This window comes from Sciurus vulgaris, assembly GCF_902686455.1.
Source record: "Sciurus vulgaris genome assembly, chromosome: 3".
Lineage (NCBI taxonomy): Eukaryota > Metazoa > Chordata > Mammalia > Rodentia > Sciuridae > Sciurus > Sciurus vulgaris.
In genome coordinates this window covers 36,956,748-36,977,803 of record NC_136463.1, presented here as the reverse complement: position 1 = coordinate 36,977,803, position 21,056 = coordinate 36,956,748, and the positions used below count along the sequence as shown (strand labels likewise).

Sequence of the window (21,056 nt, the reverse complement as noted above, 5' to 3'; positions counted from 1 at the left end):
TCCCAATGGACAAGAGTAGTGATACTGGCAATTTAGAGAGGCAAAAGAGAAGCCATAAACTACTTCCTTTAAGTGAAAGATCTTGAGTTAATAAGGGAAGAGAACAGTATGCTGAAATTGCTAAGAATGAATTATTTGTGAAATTTTGAAGAAGAAAAAAATTTTTATTAGTTTTGGTCTCATATCACAAATAGCAGTATGACCACAGTGTGTGATAAGTGCTTAGTTAATTTGGAAAAAATATTAAATTATAGGGTGTGTTATTGTCTAGGGTTTTAGGAGCTAAGAGGGTACTGTTGTATCTTTATAGAAATGTCGATTAAAATCCTTTGCCCATTTTTGAATATTTTTTCCCCCAGTGTTCTCTATATATGCTGTTTATCAATCCCTTATCAGATATATGAATTGTAAACATTTCTCCTATTCTTTGGGTTGCTTTATCCTCTAAGATTAGTATGTTATGCCTTATTTTCCTTTTGGAGCTATGGTTTAGGATGAGAAAGGATGAAAGTCACTTTTGCAGATTGAAAGTCACTTTTACAGTTTACTTTTGTAAACTCATAGTGTATTAGAATATTACTTGTATTTCTCTTTATTTTTCCTTCATTAATATTGGTAAAAGATAAAATTATAATAAGTTAGTGTAATAATTTCAGGTGACTTTGTTTTTTATTTTATTTTATTTTTTGTAGTATGAGGGATCAAATTCTGTTCCTCATGCAAGCATCTACCTCTAAGCTATATCCCCAGCCCAGTTGGCATTATTTTTTGATTTTAGAATCAGGCAATACTCTTATTCCACAAAATAGAATAAATATTTCAATGAGTGGAGCACAGTAGGTTGGTTTTATAGACAAAGAGGCTGAAGAAAACACAAGCAACAAAAAATGAATTGATTACTTCAAAGTTACTTTACTTATAAGGTCAGAATGAGGTACAGTAGAAAAACAATTGGTTAACATCAGGTTACTTCAGGTTAATCTTTTATTTTTTATAAGTATTAAAGGATAGGGAACTTTATTATCATGCCCACTGAAACTGGCCTGTTAGGAGAATTTGACCATTATCTCTCTCTCTCTTGCTTTCTGGGAAGATCAGATAGGAGCTCTGTTTGGTATTGTGAATTTAAGTATGACCTACTCCACTTTTCTAGCTGCTGGGGGCTACAGAAGGAGCTTAGTCCAAAGCAGTGACGCTCTACAACTTTCATTTAACAATAGCTATCCCATATTATGTACTCTATTATAAACTTTCCTTCTTGGAAGTGTATTTTTGCTTTTTGGAGATTAGAATGTGTTAGAGAACTTCATTATTAAATTAAAAATTTTTTTTTTTTTTGCCGTACTGGGAATTGAACCCAGGTCTTTGTCCTTTATAGGCGGCACTCTCCCACTGAGCTACATCCCTAGCATTTTAACAATTGTTTTCAAGTTTTGAGACAAGGTGTCTCTTAGTTGCCAAGGCAGGCCTTGTACTTGGAATCCTCCTGTCTCGACTTCCCAAGTATTTGGGATTACTGTGATGCACCTCTGCCCTGATTTTAATGTCTAATCATATGTTCTTGGTGAATCATTGTGGGGTTTCTTCTCCTAAACTGTGGTTTGCCTTTTCACTCTTCTGATGACAGTAGCTTGTGGTTAATAGAAGTTCTTCATTTTAATGTAATGTAAGTAATGGAGCAGTAGGATTTGCTTAGTCTTTTATGTTAAAAGTTTTTGTCCTGTTAACAAGCCCGTCCTTAACACTGGGATCATGAAGATATTATCCTTCAGCGTTTTATTACTTTTACCTTTGTCATTTATATCTAAAATTCCCTGGTTCTGAATTATATAAAAATGTAAAAGTAGGGGGCACCAAAACAGATTTAAGTGCTCTTAAAAGTATCTCATAGAGACAGGAATTGAAGTATAGGAGTGGGCTGATTAGAAAAAGTCTCTTGAGAAGGTAGGAGAGGGTGGGATTCAAAGCTCAGTGGATGGATTTACTTTAGACCAAGGAGAGACAACTAACTATGATAGCATGGAATTAGAAAAAAATAGTACAGGTATAAATAGGTCTTTGGCAAGATGAGAGTTCCAGTTTATGTAGTGTGAGACGTTATCTGCAGAGTGATAATGGTTAAGAAAGTCACTGAAAGCCAGACCTGGTGTTACAAGTCTCTAATCTCAGGTAATCTGGAGCCTGAGGCAGGAGGACTGCAAGTTCAAGCCAGTCTGGGTAATTTAGGGAGACTCTGTCCCCCAAATAAACAGGACTGGGGATACAGTTCAGTAGAAGAGGGTTTGTATAGCTTGTGTGGGGCCCTGGGTTCAATATCCAGTACTGAAATAGAAAAAAAAAAAAAAAAAAAGCTTCTAGTTTTATAATTTGAGCTTTTTGTTTATTGTTTTTTAAATAGTGCCTTCTAACTGGGCGTGATTGCACACACCTTTAATCCCAGCAACTCAGAAGGCTGAGGCAGGAGGATTGCAAGTTTGAGACCATTATTAGCAATTTAGCAAGACCCTAAGCAACATTAGTAAAGAACCCATCTCAAAATAAAAAACAAATGTAGCTCAGTTGTAAAATGCCTCTAGGTTTAATCCCCAATATGCACATAAATAAATAGTGTCTTCTATTTACTTATGCTTGCTCTTGAATTAGAAAAGAAATTTTAAATGAATGTTCATTCATAATATTAAAGAATAGTTGTTTTCTAGATTGATATTGTTAAATTTGTGTTTTCTTTATTTAATTCTAATACAGATACATCAAGAAATCTGGAATTTCACGAAATACATAGCACTGGGAATGAGCCACCACTGCTGGTTATGATTGGCTACAGCGATGGAATGCAGGTCTGGAGCATCCCTGTAAGTATACAAGTGGTTGGATCCCCAAAACAATACATCATAGCACGTTAACTTATATGGTCTGGAGTTAATTTTATACTTTAATTAAGGTCTCATCCATTTATTTCATAATCGGTTCCTAAGACATTGCTATTTGTACAACACAATACAATGAATTGTGAATAAGGGACAAGTGGCAAATCAAAGATACCCTAAATGACTAAGTAGAGTGTAAATCACATTACATGAAAGATCTCATTTTTCTTCTTGGTCACCTTGTTAAGAAGGGGTTGTTATTATTTTTCCTGCTTTATACAGGAGTAAACTGAGGCTTGTATAATTTTTTCGCAGTGCTGGGGATTTAAACTCAAGGTCTCAAGCATGCAAGTCTAATGCTTTACAACTGTCTCAATTTTTATTTGGACAGGGCCTTACCAAGTTGCTAATATTAGCATCAAATTTTTGATCCTTCTGCCTCAATCTCCCAACTAACTGGAATTATAGGCACATGGCATGTACCACCATGCCAGGTGGGGTTTTATTATTTTTTTTTAATTAGCAACCAGTAAGAATATATTTATCCTGGGCACAGTGTTGCATGCCTGTAATGCCAGTGTCTCAGGAGGCTGAGGGAGGAGGATTACATATTTAAAGCCAGCATCAGTAAGTTAGTGAGGCTCTAAGCAACTTAGCGAGACCCTGTCTCAAAATTCAAAAAAGTAAAAAAGGGCTGGGTATGTGATTCAGTGATTCGACACCTCTGGGTTCAGTCCCTGGTAGCCTGGTACCAAAATAAATAAATAAATAAATACATAAAAATAAAAATAAAAAGTAAAAAAGAAGAAGAAGAAGAAGAAAATATTTTCTCAGTGGCTTGGGAGACTGAGGAAGGAGGATCGAAAGTTCTAGAATCAGTCTCAGTCATTTAATGAGGCTCTAAGTAACTTGGTGAGACCCTGTCTCAAAATAAAAAGTAAGAAGGGATGGGGATGTGTTTCAGAGTTAGGCACCCTTGGATTAAATACCAGTACCCAAATAAATAAATAAACAAACAAACATAAATAAAATTAAAAAGGGTTGGAGATGTGACTTAGTGGTTAAGTATCCCTGGGTTCAATCCCTGTTACTGAAATACATACATACATACATATGTACTTACATATGTTTGTCCTGCATCATTTAAAATTTGACATGGTACAAAATTAAATTTAATAGGTAGAAAAGGGTCAACAAACTCCTTCCTGCTCTGGTCCTCTATTTCCCCTAACATGAGGCAACCAGGAATTGTAATTTGTGATGTGTTCTTAGAGCTATATTTATGTACATCAAAACAGATGTGATACATTTCTCTCATTTTTGTTCTGAACCTTACTGTTTTTATGTCATAATGTCAGTATTCAGAGAACTTCTTCATTGACTTTATTTTTTTTCCTTTAATGGGATGCTGGGGATCAAATGCAGGTCCTCATACGTGCCAGGCAAGCACTCTTCCACTGAGCCAGGTTCCCAGCCCCTTCATGGACCTTTATAGCTGCATAATAATTCTGTTATTTGAATATTCGCTAATGACTTGTTCCTTATTGATGAAAATGTCTATAGTTTTCATACTAAAACAATGATGTAGTGAACTTGAACAAAGGTTGTTTTCTATGTGTGGGTATCTATGTAGGATGAATTCCTTTCAATGAAATCTGAGCAGGAGTTTATGGCTTTTTTGTGTGTGTGTGTGTGTGTGGGACTGAGGATTGAACCCAGGGGTGTTCTACCACTGAACCACATCCCCAGCCAATTTTTTTTTTTTTTGAGACAGGGTCACATTAAGTTGCTAAGGTTGGCTTTGAATTTGTGATCCTCCTGCCTCAGCCTCCCAAGTTACTGGGATTATAGGTGTGCACCCCTCTACCTGGCTTCTGTTTGTATTTTTTTAAAAAATATTTTTTAGTTGTAGATGGACTCAATATCTTTATTTCATTTATTTTTATGTGATGCTGAGGATTGAATCCAGGGCCTCACATGTGCTAGGCAAGTGCTCTACTACTGAACTACAACCCCAGCCCTTCATTTGTATTTGATAAGTATTTCACACTGCAAAATACTCATCCTACTTTGCCTGTTGGGTTTTGTGTGTGTATGTGTGTGTGTGTATGTGTCCTAGGGTGACCAAAAATAAAATGTAATAGTGGAAGAGACTGGGGAGCAACACCACTCAGTGAGATGAAGTAAGAACCATGTATTTTGGTTTATCTCATATGTCTTTCATATGTTATATGTTTGGTGTGGTCTAAATATTGTTTCACTCTATTAGATGGGTGAACTTCTGTTGTGTGGTTCTTTTGCTGTTGGAGACTTTTGGCTAATGAAATTTGAATATGTATCTTTAATAAATGTATTCATCAAACTTGCTTGACACTGTGTGTGTGAATGTGTGTGTGTGTGTGTGTGTGTGTGTGTGTGTGAGAGAGAGAGAGAGAGAGAGAGAGAGAGAGAGAGAGAGAGAATTTTTTCCCATTTTAAAAATTACTGTTCTTTTGGGTATTATGGTTTCTTCCTAAAAGCTTTATAAGCAAACATATTACCTTAGATTTAATAAACATTAGTATGCTCTTCATTACAGAATTTGACCTTAATGCCATAGAGTTTGGTACATAACAATCACATTGACCACATAATTCTTTAACACTTTAAGTTAGGAATTATTTATTCCTTCATAAACCACTTATGATTAGCTTTGGTCCTTCATTCTAATCATTCATATATATACATTTTTAGTAGTACTGGGGATCAAAATCAGGGGCACTTAACTATGGAGCCACATCTCCAGCCCTTTTTTATGTTTTAGTTAGATAGGGTCTTGCTGAATTACTTAGGGCCTCACTAAGTTGCTGAGGCTGGCCTTCAACTCAACAGTCCTTCCACCTGAGCTTCTTGAGCTGCTGGGATGATAGGCTTGTGCCAACATGCCTGACTCTTCTTTTGTTTCATTGGTTTTTGTTTTTTGATACTGGGGATTTAACTAAGGGACACTTGACCACTGAGCCACATCTCCAGCCCTATTTTGTATTTTGCTTATTGACAGGGTCTCACTGAGTTGCTTAGCACCTTTTGCTGAGGCTGGCTTTGAACTCACGATCCTCCTGCCTTAGCCTCCTGAGCCTTTGGGATTACAGGCCTGTGCCACTGCACCTGGCTCTCTGACCCTTCATTCTAATCATATAGTTGTCATATGGTGTGAGGTTTTGTTTTTCTTGTTTTTAAAAGCTTAGCTTTATTTTGCAAAGGCACAAGGATCCTTCTGGTATATCATGGACTTAGAAATAGTATTCCTTCTCTATTTTTTTTTTTTTTCCTCTTTGCAGTGCTGGAGATCAAACTGAGGATCTTAAACATGCTGTGTAAGTGCTCTACTGCTGAGCTTTACCCCCATCCCCTCTTTTGCCATCAGTTATTTTGCAAGACCCTGCGATATTTTTTGGTAATTGAAGTATGTCAAAGGTGTAGATGAAAGACTCAAGGTCTGACAGTTTTTTTTTTTTTTTTAACTTACCAATACTTCTTGGTCATGATTAGAGAAAATAATTTTATAAAGGAAACTTTTTAAAATATATTTTTGTTAGTTGTTGATGGATCTTTATTTTCTTTATTTATTTATATGCAGTGCCGAGAATCGAATCCAGTGCTTCACACATGCTAGGCAAGCACTCTACCACTGAACCACAACCCCAACCCAAGGAAACTTTTTTTATTAATAGAGAGTACATTTTGCTCCATATGTTGTTTGTTGACAGAGTTGAAGACAAAAAGGAAGCTATAGTTCGAACAAGAACTTTGAACCTTGTGTGATTAGGGGTGTTGACTGGATTGAGCACATTCCTTTGGTGGGACTCAGGTTGCTTTAATTGCCCACTTGTTTTGGTTGTAATTACAGGTGTTACTTTTAATAGTTTTAAAGTTAACTTGTATTTATTTCTGAACAATTTAAAAGTCTTCATTCCTCCTTATGCTCAGATTATTTTGAGGGGCTTGAATAAATCTTTTCTTGATGGAATTTTCTTTGGTGAGTTGTATACTATTATAGTAGTATATTCTCGTGAGTACTCTTTCATGAATTAAGAGGCAAATAAGCTTATCCTGGGAAAATAAGCTTATTGTGGGCTATTGATGGAGCTCTCATTATAGTCAAAGAGATTTGTATGCACATTATCTCAGGTAATGTATACTACCAGGTAGAAATTATCTTCTTTCATGGGTGGTAAGGTCACAGTGCTTGTAAGAGTTGGAACTAGAATTTAAAGATCCATCTGAATTCACATTTGAAGCCTGTAACCCAAAAGCTATGATTCATTATTTCCCAAATGTGATAGCAGAAGTTGAGTAGTTTAGTTTTTGTTTTCATTTGTGAAATACCTTCAAATACATGCTGGATAGTGGGGAGTTTTATGTTGGTCAACCTAGAAAAAAATGCCTCTCGTGAATCTTTGCCCATGCTAAATCATACTGCTTCTCAGTAAGTGGTAGAGCTGAAAGTCACAACCTGTTTAAACCATTAGTTTTTGCTTCTAGTATGTGTAAAGCACTCCCATTGGTTGATGTTAATTTAATTTTTTTGCCATGCTAGAGATTGAACTCAGGCATCATGTATGCTAGGCATGTGCTCACACTAAGCTACATCCACAGTAACTATTTGTTGGTTTAATATAACTGTCCCACCTGTGAGCCTCCAATTAAGAGAATAAACATACCTTGGTAAAATATTTATTTTCTTCTTCTTATTTTTTTGTTACTGGAAATTAAATCCCCTAGGGTGCTTTAGCATTGAGTGACATTCCCTGGCCCTTTTAATTTTTGTTGAGACAGGGTCTTGCTAAGTTTGCCCAGGCTAGCCTCAAACTTGTGATCCTCCTGTCTTAGCCTCTGGAGTAGCTGGGATACAGGCCTGTGCCACCACCCTTAGCTCTTCTCCCAGTTTTAGATATTGATTAACTTGGTGCCATGATCTATGAGGATTTAAATCCACGTAGTGTTCATTTATACAACACAGGTTTGGGATATACAGTTGTGAGCACAATAGCCAAGGTCTTTGTAGTCATGGAGTTAGTAGGACAGAAATTTAAATAGGAATGAATTTATTTACATCTTAAACTGTAATATGAAGAAAATCATGAGATTATGATAAGAAGTGGCATGAACTCAAGAATAGGATTTAGTCTGGGTAGGATTAAAACAAATGCTAGTCAGAAACTCTGAAATAGAAATTTTCTTTTCTCTATACTGAGATATGGATTGAGATTTCTTAAATTTCTTTCCTATTTTTAGGAATATGAAATAAATATCTTTATGATCATGTTTATGATCATTGAGAGATCAATATAAGTAAGGCTCTTATCCTTGCCAAATTGCATTCTTGCAAAGTCATGTCATTTATGTTTACCCTATTCACTTATTAATTTATTCACTTAGTAAAGATTTATTGATTGTTCATCACATGTTAGACTGTTGAAGGTTCTGGGAAAACAACACTGAGCAAAACAAAGCCGTTCTTTTGAAGGAATTTCCATTGCAGGTAGGTGAGTTAGAGGATGGAGTAGATAGATAATAAACAGATACTATGTTAGTTGGTGAAAAATGTTAGGGTAGGGTGGTTTGTGTTGCTCTGGGTTCTTGTTTTACATAGGGTGGTCTTGGACAGGCTCTCAAATATCCAGTCCAACAGAGGTACAGAAGAATGCAATATCCATACAGGCATCTGAAGGAGGAGCATTCAAAGCCAGGTTGTACACTGTGGTGGGAATATACTTCAGATATTGAAGAATAGTGAGTAAGCTGTTTAGGTGGAGCTTTGTGGGCAAGGTGAAGAATAGAGAGAGATATCCATGATTGTGGGCTAAGGCTTTCTAACCAATGTAAAGACTTATAAAATTTTGAACACAGAGCAAAATTAAAACAATTTTGTCGTGAAAACATGAATTCCCATCACCTTAGTTGTGCTATTAAGATTTTATTATGCCTGCTTTATTTCATATTCCTCTATCTTAGTGCATTTCAAAGTAAATGCAAACATTTGCATATAGTATTCATTATTTGGTTAGTGTTTAAGTAAAATTTACACTAAATTAAATACACAAATTTTATTTTTGGACTGGGAATATAGCTCAGTTGGTAGAGAGCTTGCCTTGCATGACAAGGCCCTGGGTTCAATCCCCCAGTACCACACTCACACACAAAAAAATTATTTTTGCTTTGTGAGTATTGAACCCAGAGCCTCACTAAGCAAGTTCTGTGCCACTGAACTGCACACACACACATCCCAAATATAATATATTTTATATATATTTTTTAGTTATTTATTGTACTTTTTTTTTTTTTTTTTTAACAGAGGATGAAAACTAGGAACCCTTTACTTCTGAGGTACATCCCCAGTCCTTTTTTATTTTGGAACAATCTCAGTAAGTTACTGAGGCTAGTGTTGAATCTACGATCCTCTGGCTTCAGCTTCCAAGTCACTAGGTTTGCAAGTGTGTACCACCATGCCCACCAGATGCACACATCTTAAGTGTGAATTTCCTGAGTGGTTTTTTTTTTTTTGGTACTGTGTTAAGTCCAGGGGTGCTTTGCAACTGAACAAGCTCCCCAGGTCTCTGCTCCCCAACCTTTTTTTTTTTGGACATAGAGTCTTGTTAAATTGTCCAGGCTGGCCTTGAACTTGTGATCCTCTTGTTTCAAGCCTCCCCAGTTGCTGGGATTTATAGTCATACATTCCTGCACCCAGCTCTTGGGATTCTTTTATAAAGTACTCTGAATTTCATATTCATAAATATGTGTTCATTGCAACATGTGGAAGATGGAAGTTGTGAAACAGTGTACTTTAGTTACAAAAGTTAGCATTTTTGATGGTTTCTTGGAGCTTTGCTTATACTTCAAATTAACACTAGGTGTCACTAAAACATTGATCTGAGAAAAGTGCAGCTATTCTTGAACTATTTACCCTAAAGTTTTTAGTGTATCTTTCACACGCTGAAAGCTTTAGAGCAAACATACCAGGACATATTTGAGGTAAATACCAATTAGTGTATTATTTATTAGAAGTTCGGTGCCAGTAGACCTTGCCATGTTAAGATTGTTAGCCAGGAAGCAATTTTTATATGTCTCATTTGGGAATAATATAAACTTAGTGATTTGAGTATACTGGTAAGCATAGAATGTTTGGAGCACAGTCAAAATATTGCCTTTGTTCAGAATAGGGCCTTATTTTGGTTGTTCCATTCTTGTACTGGAAAAGTAATAGTAGGTGGCTTGTTAGGCATCTGCAGTGGAAGTATTGGGGGTCATGGAGATTAAAAAAGAAGAAATGAAGACTTTAACTTCTGAAATACACCCACAGTAGTGGACAATAATATTTTTCTTGTGTAGACTTCTAATATATTACTTCAGAGGAGTCTTGTATCTGAAATTTAATTTTTCCTTGTGTTTTAATAATGGCATGATGTGACTTTGGTTGATTTGACAAAGGCAGTGGATACTATGTGAATTCAAAATTTATTCTAAATGAAACTCCTTGGTTTTGGTCTTTCTGATTTTTTTAAACCCTAAAGCCATGTAGAATTATGAGTCTGTGGAAGGTAATTTTTTATTGTTTGCTCAGTTTTATTGACCATATATATATATTAACGTACACATACTGTAAGCATGTAGATTGAATTCTTAGATATGAATGTAACCTTCCAGCTGTCACCTAATTTAAGATACAGAATGCTTCTAGCACCTGAGAAGAATCCCTCATCACTCCCCTGTCCTCTTTGTACCCCCAAGTAATCACTATTCTAACTTCTGTCACCAGAGATTATTTTTTCTGTTCTTGAACTTGATAAAAAAAAAAAATGATCACAGATAAGACAGTATGTATTCTTTTGTCTGACTTCTCTCTTAACATTATGACTATGGAATTTTTTTCATGTTTTGTGTGTAGCACTTATTATTTTTTTGTGTACTGTTCTATCATATGAAAATGATTATAAAATGTTTCATAAAATCCTCTACATGACTGGAAGACATTTTTGTTGTTTCCAGTTTTTGAGTTTTCTTTAGAGTTTTCTTCTTCTTCCTCTTCCTTGTCCTTTTTATTCTTGGTATTAGAGATTGAACCCAGGGGCATTTTACCACTGAGCTGCACCCCTAGTTCTTTATAGTTTTTGAGTCAGGGCCTGGGTGAATTGAGACTGACCTCAAACTTGTGATCCTTCTGCCTCAGCCTCCTGAGTTGCTGGGACTACAGGTGTGTGCCGCTGCACTCAACAATTTAATATTTTTTTATGGTGTCTTTTTGGCAGACATATGCCGTTCATTTCTTTTGGGTGTTGACCTACTATTCAACTTGCCATGTAATGGGGTAGGTATATGTTTAACTTTAGTAGACACTTCTAAACTGTTTTCCAATGTGGTTTTAACAACTTTGTATTCTCATCACAGTGTTTAAAAGTTCTATATGCTCCACATTCTCATAAGTACTTAGGTATTTCAGTATTAAAAATTTTAGCCATTTTGTTGTTGGTATCTTATTGTAGGGCTTTAAAAATGCTTTTTATTTTATAGTAATTTCAAATTTTATAATTATTACAAGGAATTCCTAATACCCTTTATGCAGATTCACCAGATGTAGGTGTTTTGTTCTACTTGATTTTGTCATTCTCTCAAGATTGTGTGTGTGTGTGTGTGTGTGTGTGTGTGTGTGTTGCTGGGGTTTGAACCCAGGGCCTTTGTGCATGCTAGGCAAATATTCTTCACTGAGCTATACCTCAGCCCTGTGCATATTTCTTTTCTGAACCATTTATAGGTTGGAGAAATCATGTCCCCTTTCCATAAATAATAACCATAGCATTGTTACTAAAACCAGGACATTTAATTTGATACAATACTATTATGAATCTACTATTCATATTCAAATTTCATCAGTTGTTCAACTAGTTTCCTTTAGAGCTATTGTGATGTTTTTACTTTCACAATGTTGTCTTTTTTTTTTTTTTTTTATTAGTCCCAAAGATTGAACTGAGGGGTACTTAAACACTGAGCCACATCCCCAGCCCTTTTTTTTTTTTTTTTTTTTTTTTTAAATTTTGAGACAGGGTCTCAAGAAGTTTCTAGGGCTTTGCTAAGTTGCTAAGAATGACTTTGAACTTGCAAACCTACTGCTTGAACCTTCTGAGCTGCTGGGTTGCAGCATGCACCACTGAGCCAGGCTGTAATGTCATCTTTTTTTTTTTTTAGTTGTAGATGGGCACAATACCTTTATTTTACTTATTTTTTATGCAGTGCTGAGGATTGAACCCTGTGCCTTACATGAGCCAGGAAAGTGCTCTACCACTGAGCCACAACCCCAGCCCCCATAATGTTGTGTTGTGACAAAAGGAATTTAGTTCAAATAATTCAGTCTTTTTTTTTTTTTTTTGGTGTGTACATACATGCATACTGGGAGTTCTCAGGAATGCTCTACTGAGTTACATCCTCAGCCATTTTAATTTTTATTTTGAGACAGGGTTTTACTAAGTTGCCTAGGCTGGCCTTGAATTTATGATCCTTCTGCCTCATCCTGGGATTATAGGCAGATGTCACTGAGCCCAACTGAAAGGGGTTAATATTTTACATAGGGAATTATCTGAAATAATAAGGCATAAAATATGCAAATGAAAGTCATTTATGTTTGTGACTCAACATTGCCACTGTTGGTATTTTTTACTAGATGATTCTTTTGTGTGGGACTCTCCTGTACATTGCAGGATATGTTAGCAGCATCAGTAGCCTCTATTACTATATAAAAGAAACAGCCCACAAGTATGATAATCATAAATGTCTCCAGACATTGCCATGCGTCCCCTGGTTATCAACTCCCCAGGATGAGCAGTACTGCTCTGGAGAAAAATGTGATGGAAACTCCTGACTCAGATATCTGTATGTGGATCTAGATATAGATAGATAAATATATAATATTTAGTGGGAAAATTAATTATGGGTAGATAAGAAAATCAGGAATTAACTATATAGGGATATATGTACAACAGTAAGAACTGTTTTAATGTAGAATTGAAGTATCTTTGTTTTTTCTAAATATTAAAATGAAAGTTTACCTATTAAAAACCTGTCCTTTTACTCGATATTTTTTCAGATTGATTGTCAATAATTATTTGACTTATTCTGATGCAAAAGGGGTATTAAGAAATGCTGTTTAAAAGATTATTTGTTCTAATAAATTACACATGACAGTGAAATATATTTTGACACATCATACATAAATGGAGTATAACTTCTCATTTGTCTGCTTGTACATGATGTAGAGTTACACAGGTCATGTAATATGCACATAGGATCATAATGTCCGATTCATTCTACTGTCATTCCTACCTCCCATACCCCCTCCCTTCCCTTCACTCCCTACTGTCTAGTCCAAAATACCTCTGTTTCCCTGCCCACCTATTGTTAATTAGCATCTGCTTAACAGAGAAAACATTTGGCCTTTGGTTCTGTGGAATTGGCTTATTTTGCTTAGCATAATATTTTCCAGTAACATCCATTTACTGACAAATGCCATAATTCATTCTTCTTTAAGGCTGAGTAATATTCCATTGTGTATATATACCACATTTTCTTTATCCATTCATCTGTTGAAGGGCACCTCAGTTGGTTCCATAGTTTAGGTATTGTGAATTGAGCTGCTATGAAAATTGATGTGGCTGCATCACTGTAGTATGCTGATTTTAAGTACTTTGGGTGTAAACCTAGGGCTGGGTCAAATGGTGGTTCTATTCCAAGTTTTCTTAGGAATCTCCATACTAAGGAATACTGTTTTTTTTTTTTTTTTTTTTTTTTTAATTTTATAGTCACACATGTGGTTGAGTTTATCCTGACAAACTTATATGTGCATGGAAATCAATTTCAGTTCATGATCTCCTCTCTTTCCCTCCCATCCTTCTTGCCCTTTCCCACCCCATTCTCCTTCCTCTACTCTTACTAGACTTCCTTTTGTTTGTCTATTAATTTCTATTTGGTTCTTTATGTTGTCCTATCCTTCCCTCCCTGCTTTTCTTTATTTTATTCTAGCTTCTACATGTGAGAGAAAACATTTGACCTTTGAATTTCTGAGTTTGGCTTTTTTCACTTAGCATGACATTTTCCATTTCCATCCATTTGCCAGCTAACGCCATAATTTCATTCTTTTTTATGGCTGACTAGAACTCCACTGTGTATGTTTGTGTATACATACATACCACAATCTCTTAATCTATTGATGGTGTCTGGGTTGATTCCATAATTTAGCTATTGCGAATTGTGCTGCTATAAACATTGAAGTGCCTATATTGTTGTAGTATACTGATTTTAGATTTTTTGGGGGAATACCCTGGAGTTTGTTAACTGGGTCATATGGTGGTTCCATCTCTAGTTTTGAGGAATCTCCCTATGCTTTCCAGAGTGGCTGTACTAGTTTGCAATGCCAGCAACAATGTACAAGTGTACCTATTGCCCACATCCTCGCCAGCTTTTATTGTTGTTTGTGTTAGTATTATTATTTTTGTATTGGGGATTGAACCCAGGTGTGCTTAACCAGTGAGCCACATCCCCAGTCCTTTTTATTTTTTATTTTGAGATAGTGTCTCACTAAGTTGCTTAGGACCTTGATAAGCTGCTGAGGATGGCTTTGAACTTTCGATCCTCCTGCCTCAGCCTCCCGAGCCACTGGGCTTATAGGCATGTGCCACCACAGCTGACCTTGTTGTTATTGATCATTGCCATTCTGACTGAACTGAGATGAAATCTTAGTGTAGAATTGATTTGCATCAGAAATACTAGTTTTTGAGGTACTTTAGAAAGAAATTTAGTTTTTCTATTTTCTAAATTTTATTCATGTGCATTTTAATGTTTTAAATTTTAGACATAGGAAGATGGGAATTAATTTGAGAATTTCTCTTTTTGGTCCAAAACCAGAGTTTTTAAAAATCTCTGCATAGGGCCATACTCCTGATTCTTACTGCTGGAAGTCCTTGGCTGGCAGTTATCTAACTCCAGCGTCACTCTGTCGCTTGACTGTCTTTCCTGTGTCTGTGTTTTCACCTTGTTTTCTTGTTCTCTGTGTGTGTTCTGAATGAGAGAATTTCTTAGTTTTGATTCTCATGATATATGAATTCCAGTATTTTTTGGTGATCTTGATTTTAAATTAGCAGTTGGGAGGACTGCTTGTAAGCCTGTCTACAACGGTGACCACATCTTAATGATCTTTATGTCTATGGTGCTTAGTAAATTGTCTAACAAGTAGTTTTTTTTTCTTATTAAAATTTTTTGCACAAAACCCTGGGTTCAATCCTCAGTACCACAAAAAAAAAAAAAAAAAATCAACTTTTTGTTGAATATTTTCATCTAAGGGTACTGGAACTCAATCTGAGAAAGACTCAAAACACATTTAATTATGTCTTGTTCTTTGCACTCCACCTATTTCATTTGCAATCCTAACATCTTTATTTCTATTAATCATTCACTCCATAATTTTTCTAGACGATCAGCCTGAAACATTGTAGTCTCTATCAAGTAGAAGGAGATAAAAATGTAACTAAACACCTGAGTGCACTGACTTAAGGAGATCATATATTATGGGGAGATTTCATTAAATATTTGCAGCCTTTCCCAGTGATGCTCAACTAGGAATGATTTTATTCCCAAGGAGACTTTTGCCTCTTTTTATGGCCATGATTGGGAGTTGCTACTGGCATCCTGTGTGTAGAAGTCAGAGATGTTGCTAAACCTCCTAGAGAGTACAGGACAGCCTCCCACAACAATGAATTGTCCAGTCCAAAACATTAGTAATGCTGGGGTTGGGAAGCCCACTGTAATTGCAGCGTAGGGGTATGAATAAAGTGACGTGGAGCACTGAGGAGTGATGGGATGCCTGGGGAGTTTCCACATTTGTGCTTCAAATAAAAACACATAGTATTAATGTAAATAATAATGGCTAAAATTTGAAAACACCACATTATTTTAGGCATATTGCAAAGATCATATGTTATCTTGCCATTTTACTAGTATTAGTCTTTATTTACAGACAGAAAAATTAGAGCTCATTTTTAACTCCATCCAATTCTGTAATAGACAACTTTTTTTTTTTTTTTTTTTTTTTTTAAGTGCTGGGGATTGAACCCAGGGCTTGTGCATGAGAGGCAAGCACTCTACCAACTGACCTATATCCCCAGCTCTGTAATAGATAACTTTTTAAAAAGTCTTCATATTTTAGAGCAGTTTCAGGTTCACAGCAAAACTGAGGAGAAAGGATGGGGGCAAACCCAACCCCTTATTTATGATCATTGTCTTTTTAAAAAGAAAGATACAAGCAGGGCGTGGTGGCCTATGCTTATAATCCTGTGGTATTCTGAGGCAGAAGGATCTTAAGTTCAAGGCTAGTATGGACAACATAGACCCTGTCTCAAAAAGCAAGCAAAAAAATGCACAAATAGTATAAAATGTACACATTTGATGACTTTTTTCCTTTTGTGTGTATATGAGTGTTTATGTAAGAATATGTGCCTGTATGTGTATTCATACAAGTAAATGAAGCCACCATTGGGAAGAAAGTGTAAGGACATTTTTCTTACTCATGGAGTTCTCCAGTGAGTATTCCTCCTCTGCACCTTCCTGGTTAAGATAATCACTATTTTCTCCACAGGTTAGTTTGCATGTGTTAAACCTTTAAATTGATGCACACATCATGTAATCTTTTGTGTCTGTCTTGTTTTGGTCAGTGTCTATTTTAGATTCATCCTATTCAAGACATCATAAAATAATGGATTAAAGGCTATCCATTTTGTATGTGTGAGTGATTATGAAGTGTTTATGACAGCTGCTAGGCCAACACTCTCTGTAATGGTGTTACATTGACTCCTGAACACCTTCAAGTCTGCCTCCAGGCGTGTGTGTCAGTGTAGTCTGAGTGGTGTTACATTAACATCTACCCAAAGTAAGATCTTTTGACTACAGAAGTGTTAGTTGCAAATGGGAGATACCATTAGAGCAGCTTCAAAGGACTGGAATGATATTTGGATTGGTGCGTGCTGAAGTAATGGCTGGGGTTTTGAAGTGTAATGTCTAAATCAGCATCCCATAACTGAAGGAATGTGTGAGTTCCAAATGCTTTTCTTTGATGTTCCCTTAGAAAATCAGACTGAAGGAAAAGGTCAAAGTCTCCTTAAGATACTCCTATGTGTGCAAAAATTTGGAAGTATGAAAACATGATCACAAGTGCCATTCATTATTTGTGTCCTGTGGTTTTCATATTGTTCTTGAAACTCACTTCAGGTTTTCTATTTTGTATTTAGTGTCAAGACCAAAATACAGACTGCTTTACAGTCTCTTTTGTGTGGTTAGCAAATATCTGTTCTATAAGTTGTTAGTCCTCACAAATATGCATTTCAGGTGGTTTTTGTGGTTCACTTTTTTTTTTTTCTTGATGTATATCTAGTAGGTTACAGAGATGCTGACACTCTGACATTAACTGAATCATTTGTGGTCAGGCAGGCAAAAATAAAATAAAAATTTTACTCCTCTCTTCCCCCTAATTTTCAGAGCTTTCTAAAGGACTGCTCTTTACCACTAGAAATATGTTCCTCCAAATGTGCTTCCTTAAGTTTTTGAAAGTGTTGCCTTAAAGCTATAACACATAAAATAAAACATTGACAGTGATGTGTTAAAGAAAAAAGCTGCCTAAGAACTACTTTGAATACAGTGTATCAGTAGGAAATTTTGAGGTCTTTTGAGGCTGGACAGTTTTTTGCAGTTTTTTTTTTTGTTTCCATATGTATAAAATGAAAATACAGTCATCTGTCATGGGGGATTGGTTTCAAGACTACCCACTCTACATATACTAAAATCTGTTGATGCTCATATAAAATTGTGCAATTAAAAATACTTGGGACTGAATTAGAGAAAATTATATTACATGCTTGCATAATAATGTGAAAATGAACCCTAATGTTATGTATAATTTAAAGGAACTAATAAAAATAAATGAAAATGAAATGTAATATATCATAAAACCTATAGATATCATCCTGTATACTTTATATCATATCTAGACTATTTATAATATCTATATAATGTAAATGTCATGTAAATAGTTATTATATTTATTGTTTATGGAATAATGGCACACACAAAAAGACCGCATCTTTAGTACTGATATAATTCTTTTTCCAGAATATTTTTGATGTCCAGTTGATTGAAGGCAGAAATGTGGAACTATCATCAAATACTTCTTCCATGGTGATTCTGGGAGAGACTGTCAGTTCCTAATACAGTTTATTTTGTAGTTATAATGGCTACTTATTTAGCTGGGCAAAGTCTCTTTATTGCTTCTTACCTGAGTTCTTTATTATAAGATGGTACCTGCCATGACCTACCCCATTTCTTTTTACATTTTCAGCATTTCTCCTGTTATTAAGAAAAAAAAATTGTTACTTTTTAAGTTGAAAACAGTAATGCAACAGTCTTTTTAAGCAGCATTGTTCAGGTGTTGTTTCTGTATTGTGAAATATGTATTGTGAAATATAGAAAATTGAGAATGATATGCTGTATATTTAAAGGGGCTGCTGAGGTCTTTTACTGCTTTAGGAACTAAAGTCCTTATAAGACCTTAATTATCCTTCTTCCTTCTCATTTCTGTTTTTTCTTTCATCTTTTCCCCCTTTTGTTGCTATTAGGAAAGATTAACTTTATTTTTTAGAATTTTAAAGTTTTCAAAAGTATTTTCTGTATGTATTTAAATTAGTAGTCCTTATTGTTTTTGAGTAGTTTTAGGTTTACAGAAAAGTTAAGATCTAAGTAGAGTCCTAGCATATCCCTGCAGCAGTTCCACTTTTCCCCCTACTATTAACATCTTGCATTTATTTGTATGATACATTTGTTACAATTGAGTCCATATTGATTGATATTAAAGGTCTTAGATTACCTTTTTTCTCCTAATAAAAACTTTTTAGTTGTGTTATTTTTTAAGTTTAAAATTAACAAAATAATCTTCATTTTCAAAAAATTGTGTTGTGTCCCTATGGTTAATATATATGAAACAATGAGAAAAGATTGATAATTGCATTTGTATATTTAAATGGGCTATCTTTAGATCTCTGGTGGTCAACATTTTAGAAAAGATTTAAAAACATTTTATAAACTGGATGTGGTGGTGCATTGCTTGTAATCCCAGTAGTTTGAGAGGCTGAGGCAGGAGGATTGCATGTTTGAGGCCAGTCTCAACTCAGTGATAGACTGACCCTGGGTTTAGTCCCTAGTCGCTGAGTGGGAGATGAACCATCCTTGTTTCATTCCTGTATTTGTGGGGAATGCATAAAGTTTCTCACCATTAGTATGTTAATTCTAAGGTTTTTAAAATTTGTATATGTTTTAATTAAGTTGAGGAAGTTCTATTTCTAGTTTAGTGGGAAGTTTTTCTATTTATGAATATCTTTGGATTTTGTTACATGTTTTTTCTTTATCTATTAAATATGAACATATGATTTTTCCTATTCAATTAGTTAATATGATTGGGTTGAATTCAGTGATTTTTTTTTTTTTTGAATGTAGAACCAGCTTTGCATTCCTGGCATAAATCCCACTTAGTCATGATGTATCATTCTTACAATACATTGTTGGGTTTGATTTGCTACTCCTTTGTTGAGAACTTTTATACCTATGTTCATGAGAGTCTATGGTTTCCTTATAATGAATGTCTTTTTTGTGGCTTTGGTATTAGGGTAATGGAGGCCTCATAGATGATTAGAAGTATTCTTGCTGATTTTTTCTTCTGGAAGAGATTTTAGGGAATCGGTATTATTTGTTTCTTAAATATGTGGTAATGTTCACCAGTGAGCTGTCTGGTTCTGGTTCTTTCTCTTTGGGAAGTTATTGTTACTTTCTTCTTGTGTGAGTTTGACAGATTGTGTCTTTCAAGGAATTGATTCATTCCACCTAGGTTATCAAATGTGGGTGAAATTTTGTCCGTTATTCTTTCCCCGTTCATGGGATTTATAGTGTTTTCCCTCTTTCATTTCTTTTATTAGTAATTGGTGCCTTCTTTCTCTCTGAAGCTAGCTAGAGTCTTTAATTTTTTTTTTTAAATTGTAGATGGGTACAATATCTTTATTTTATTTATTTATATGCAGCACTGAGAATCAAACCCAGTGCCTCACATATGCTAGGCAAGCATTCTACCACTGAGCCACAACCCCAACCCTGGCTAGAGCCTTAATGATTTTTATTGATCTTTTCAGACAATCAACTTTGGTTTCATTGATTTTTCTCTATACTATCCTATATCCTTATATAGAAGGAAATATACTGTTTACTCCAAAAGTACTTATTCATCAAAAACCATCTGCAAGAATGGTTTTTGTGATGTTATTTTCAAAATTGTGAAATAAAGATTCTTATATATAACTATAAAAGGGACAAGTGACCTAGATCTTATTTAACTTATTCATTCATTAATGAACGAATTGGGAAGTTGTTATAGGTAGTTCAAAGGAGAAGGTGAAGAATAAATGTAGGCCACCATAGGCACATTAAAATGAATTTGCTGATAGATATAAACCTCATTAATATCCTGTTGGCACTAAAATATATTGCTTGGGCTGGGCATGTAGTTCAGTGGTAGGGCATTTACCCAGTAAACCCAGTGTTATGTGCTTTTCCTAGCTGAGTTTGAGTCCCAGCACCACCCCAAACAAACAAACTAAGCAAAGTAAAACAAAACCCAAACCAAAAAGCTATTGCTTTAAATCATCATTTCTGCAGGGGGCAATTCAATTGTATTTTTAATTGACAAAATTCATTTTCATTTTTGTATTCAAGAATTAATTTTATTTCTATCAGTTTTCTTCAGAGTATCCTAAGATTGCCCACTCAAAGAAAAGATGAGGATCCCTGTGATATCAGAAAAAACCCATTGGGCCCTCCAGAGAATTATTGGCAATCTATTGAGAGAACACACAGTAGTCTTTTTTTCCCACTTCAAAATCTTTTACAATTTTTCTTGGCATATAATAAACTAAGGAAATGAACAGACACTTCACAGAAGAAGATGTACAAGCAATCAACAGATATATGAAAAAATGTTCAACATCTCTAGTAATAAGAGAAATGCAAATCAAAACTACCCTAAGATTTCATCTCACCCCAATTAGAATGGCGTTTATCAAGAACACAAGCAACAAT

General features: G+C 35.2%; 1 protein-coding gene across 1 annotated transcript in view; it reads left to right on the top strand.

The window, feature by feature from the left end:
- BCAS3 (BCAS3 microtubule associated cell migration factor) overlaps positions 1-21,056 on the top strand; it is a 568,797-nt gene that overhangs the window by 14,751 nt on the left and 532,990 nt on the right. Inside the window, 1 exon segment of the mRNA XM_079131371.1 lies at positions 2,746-2,852. Coding sequence (XP_078987497.1) covers positions 2,746-2,852 — 107 coding nt within the window.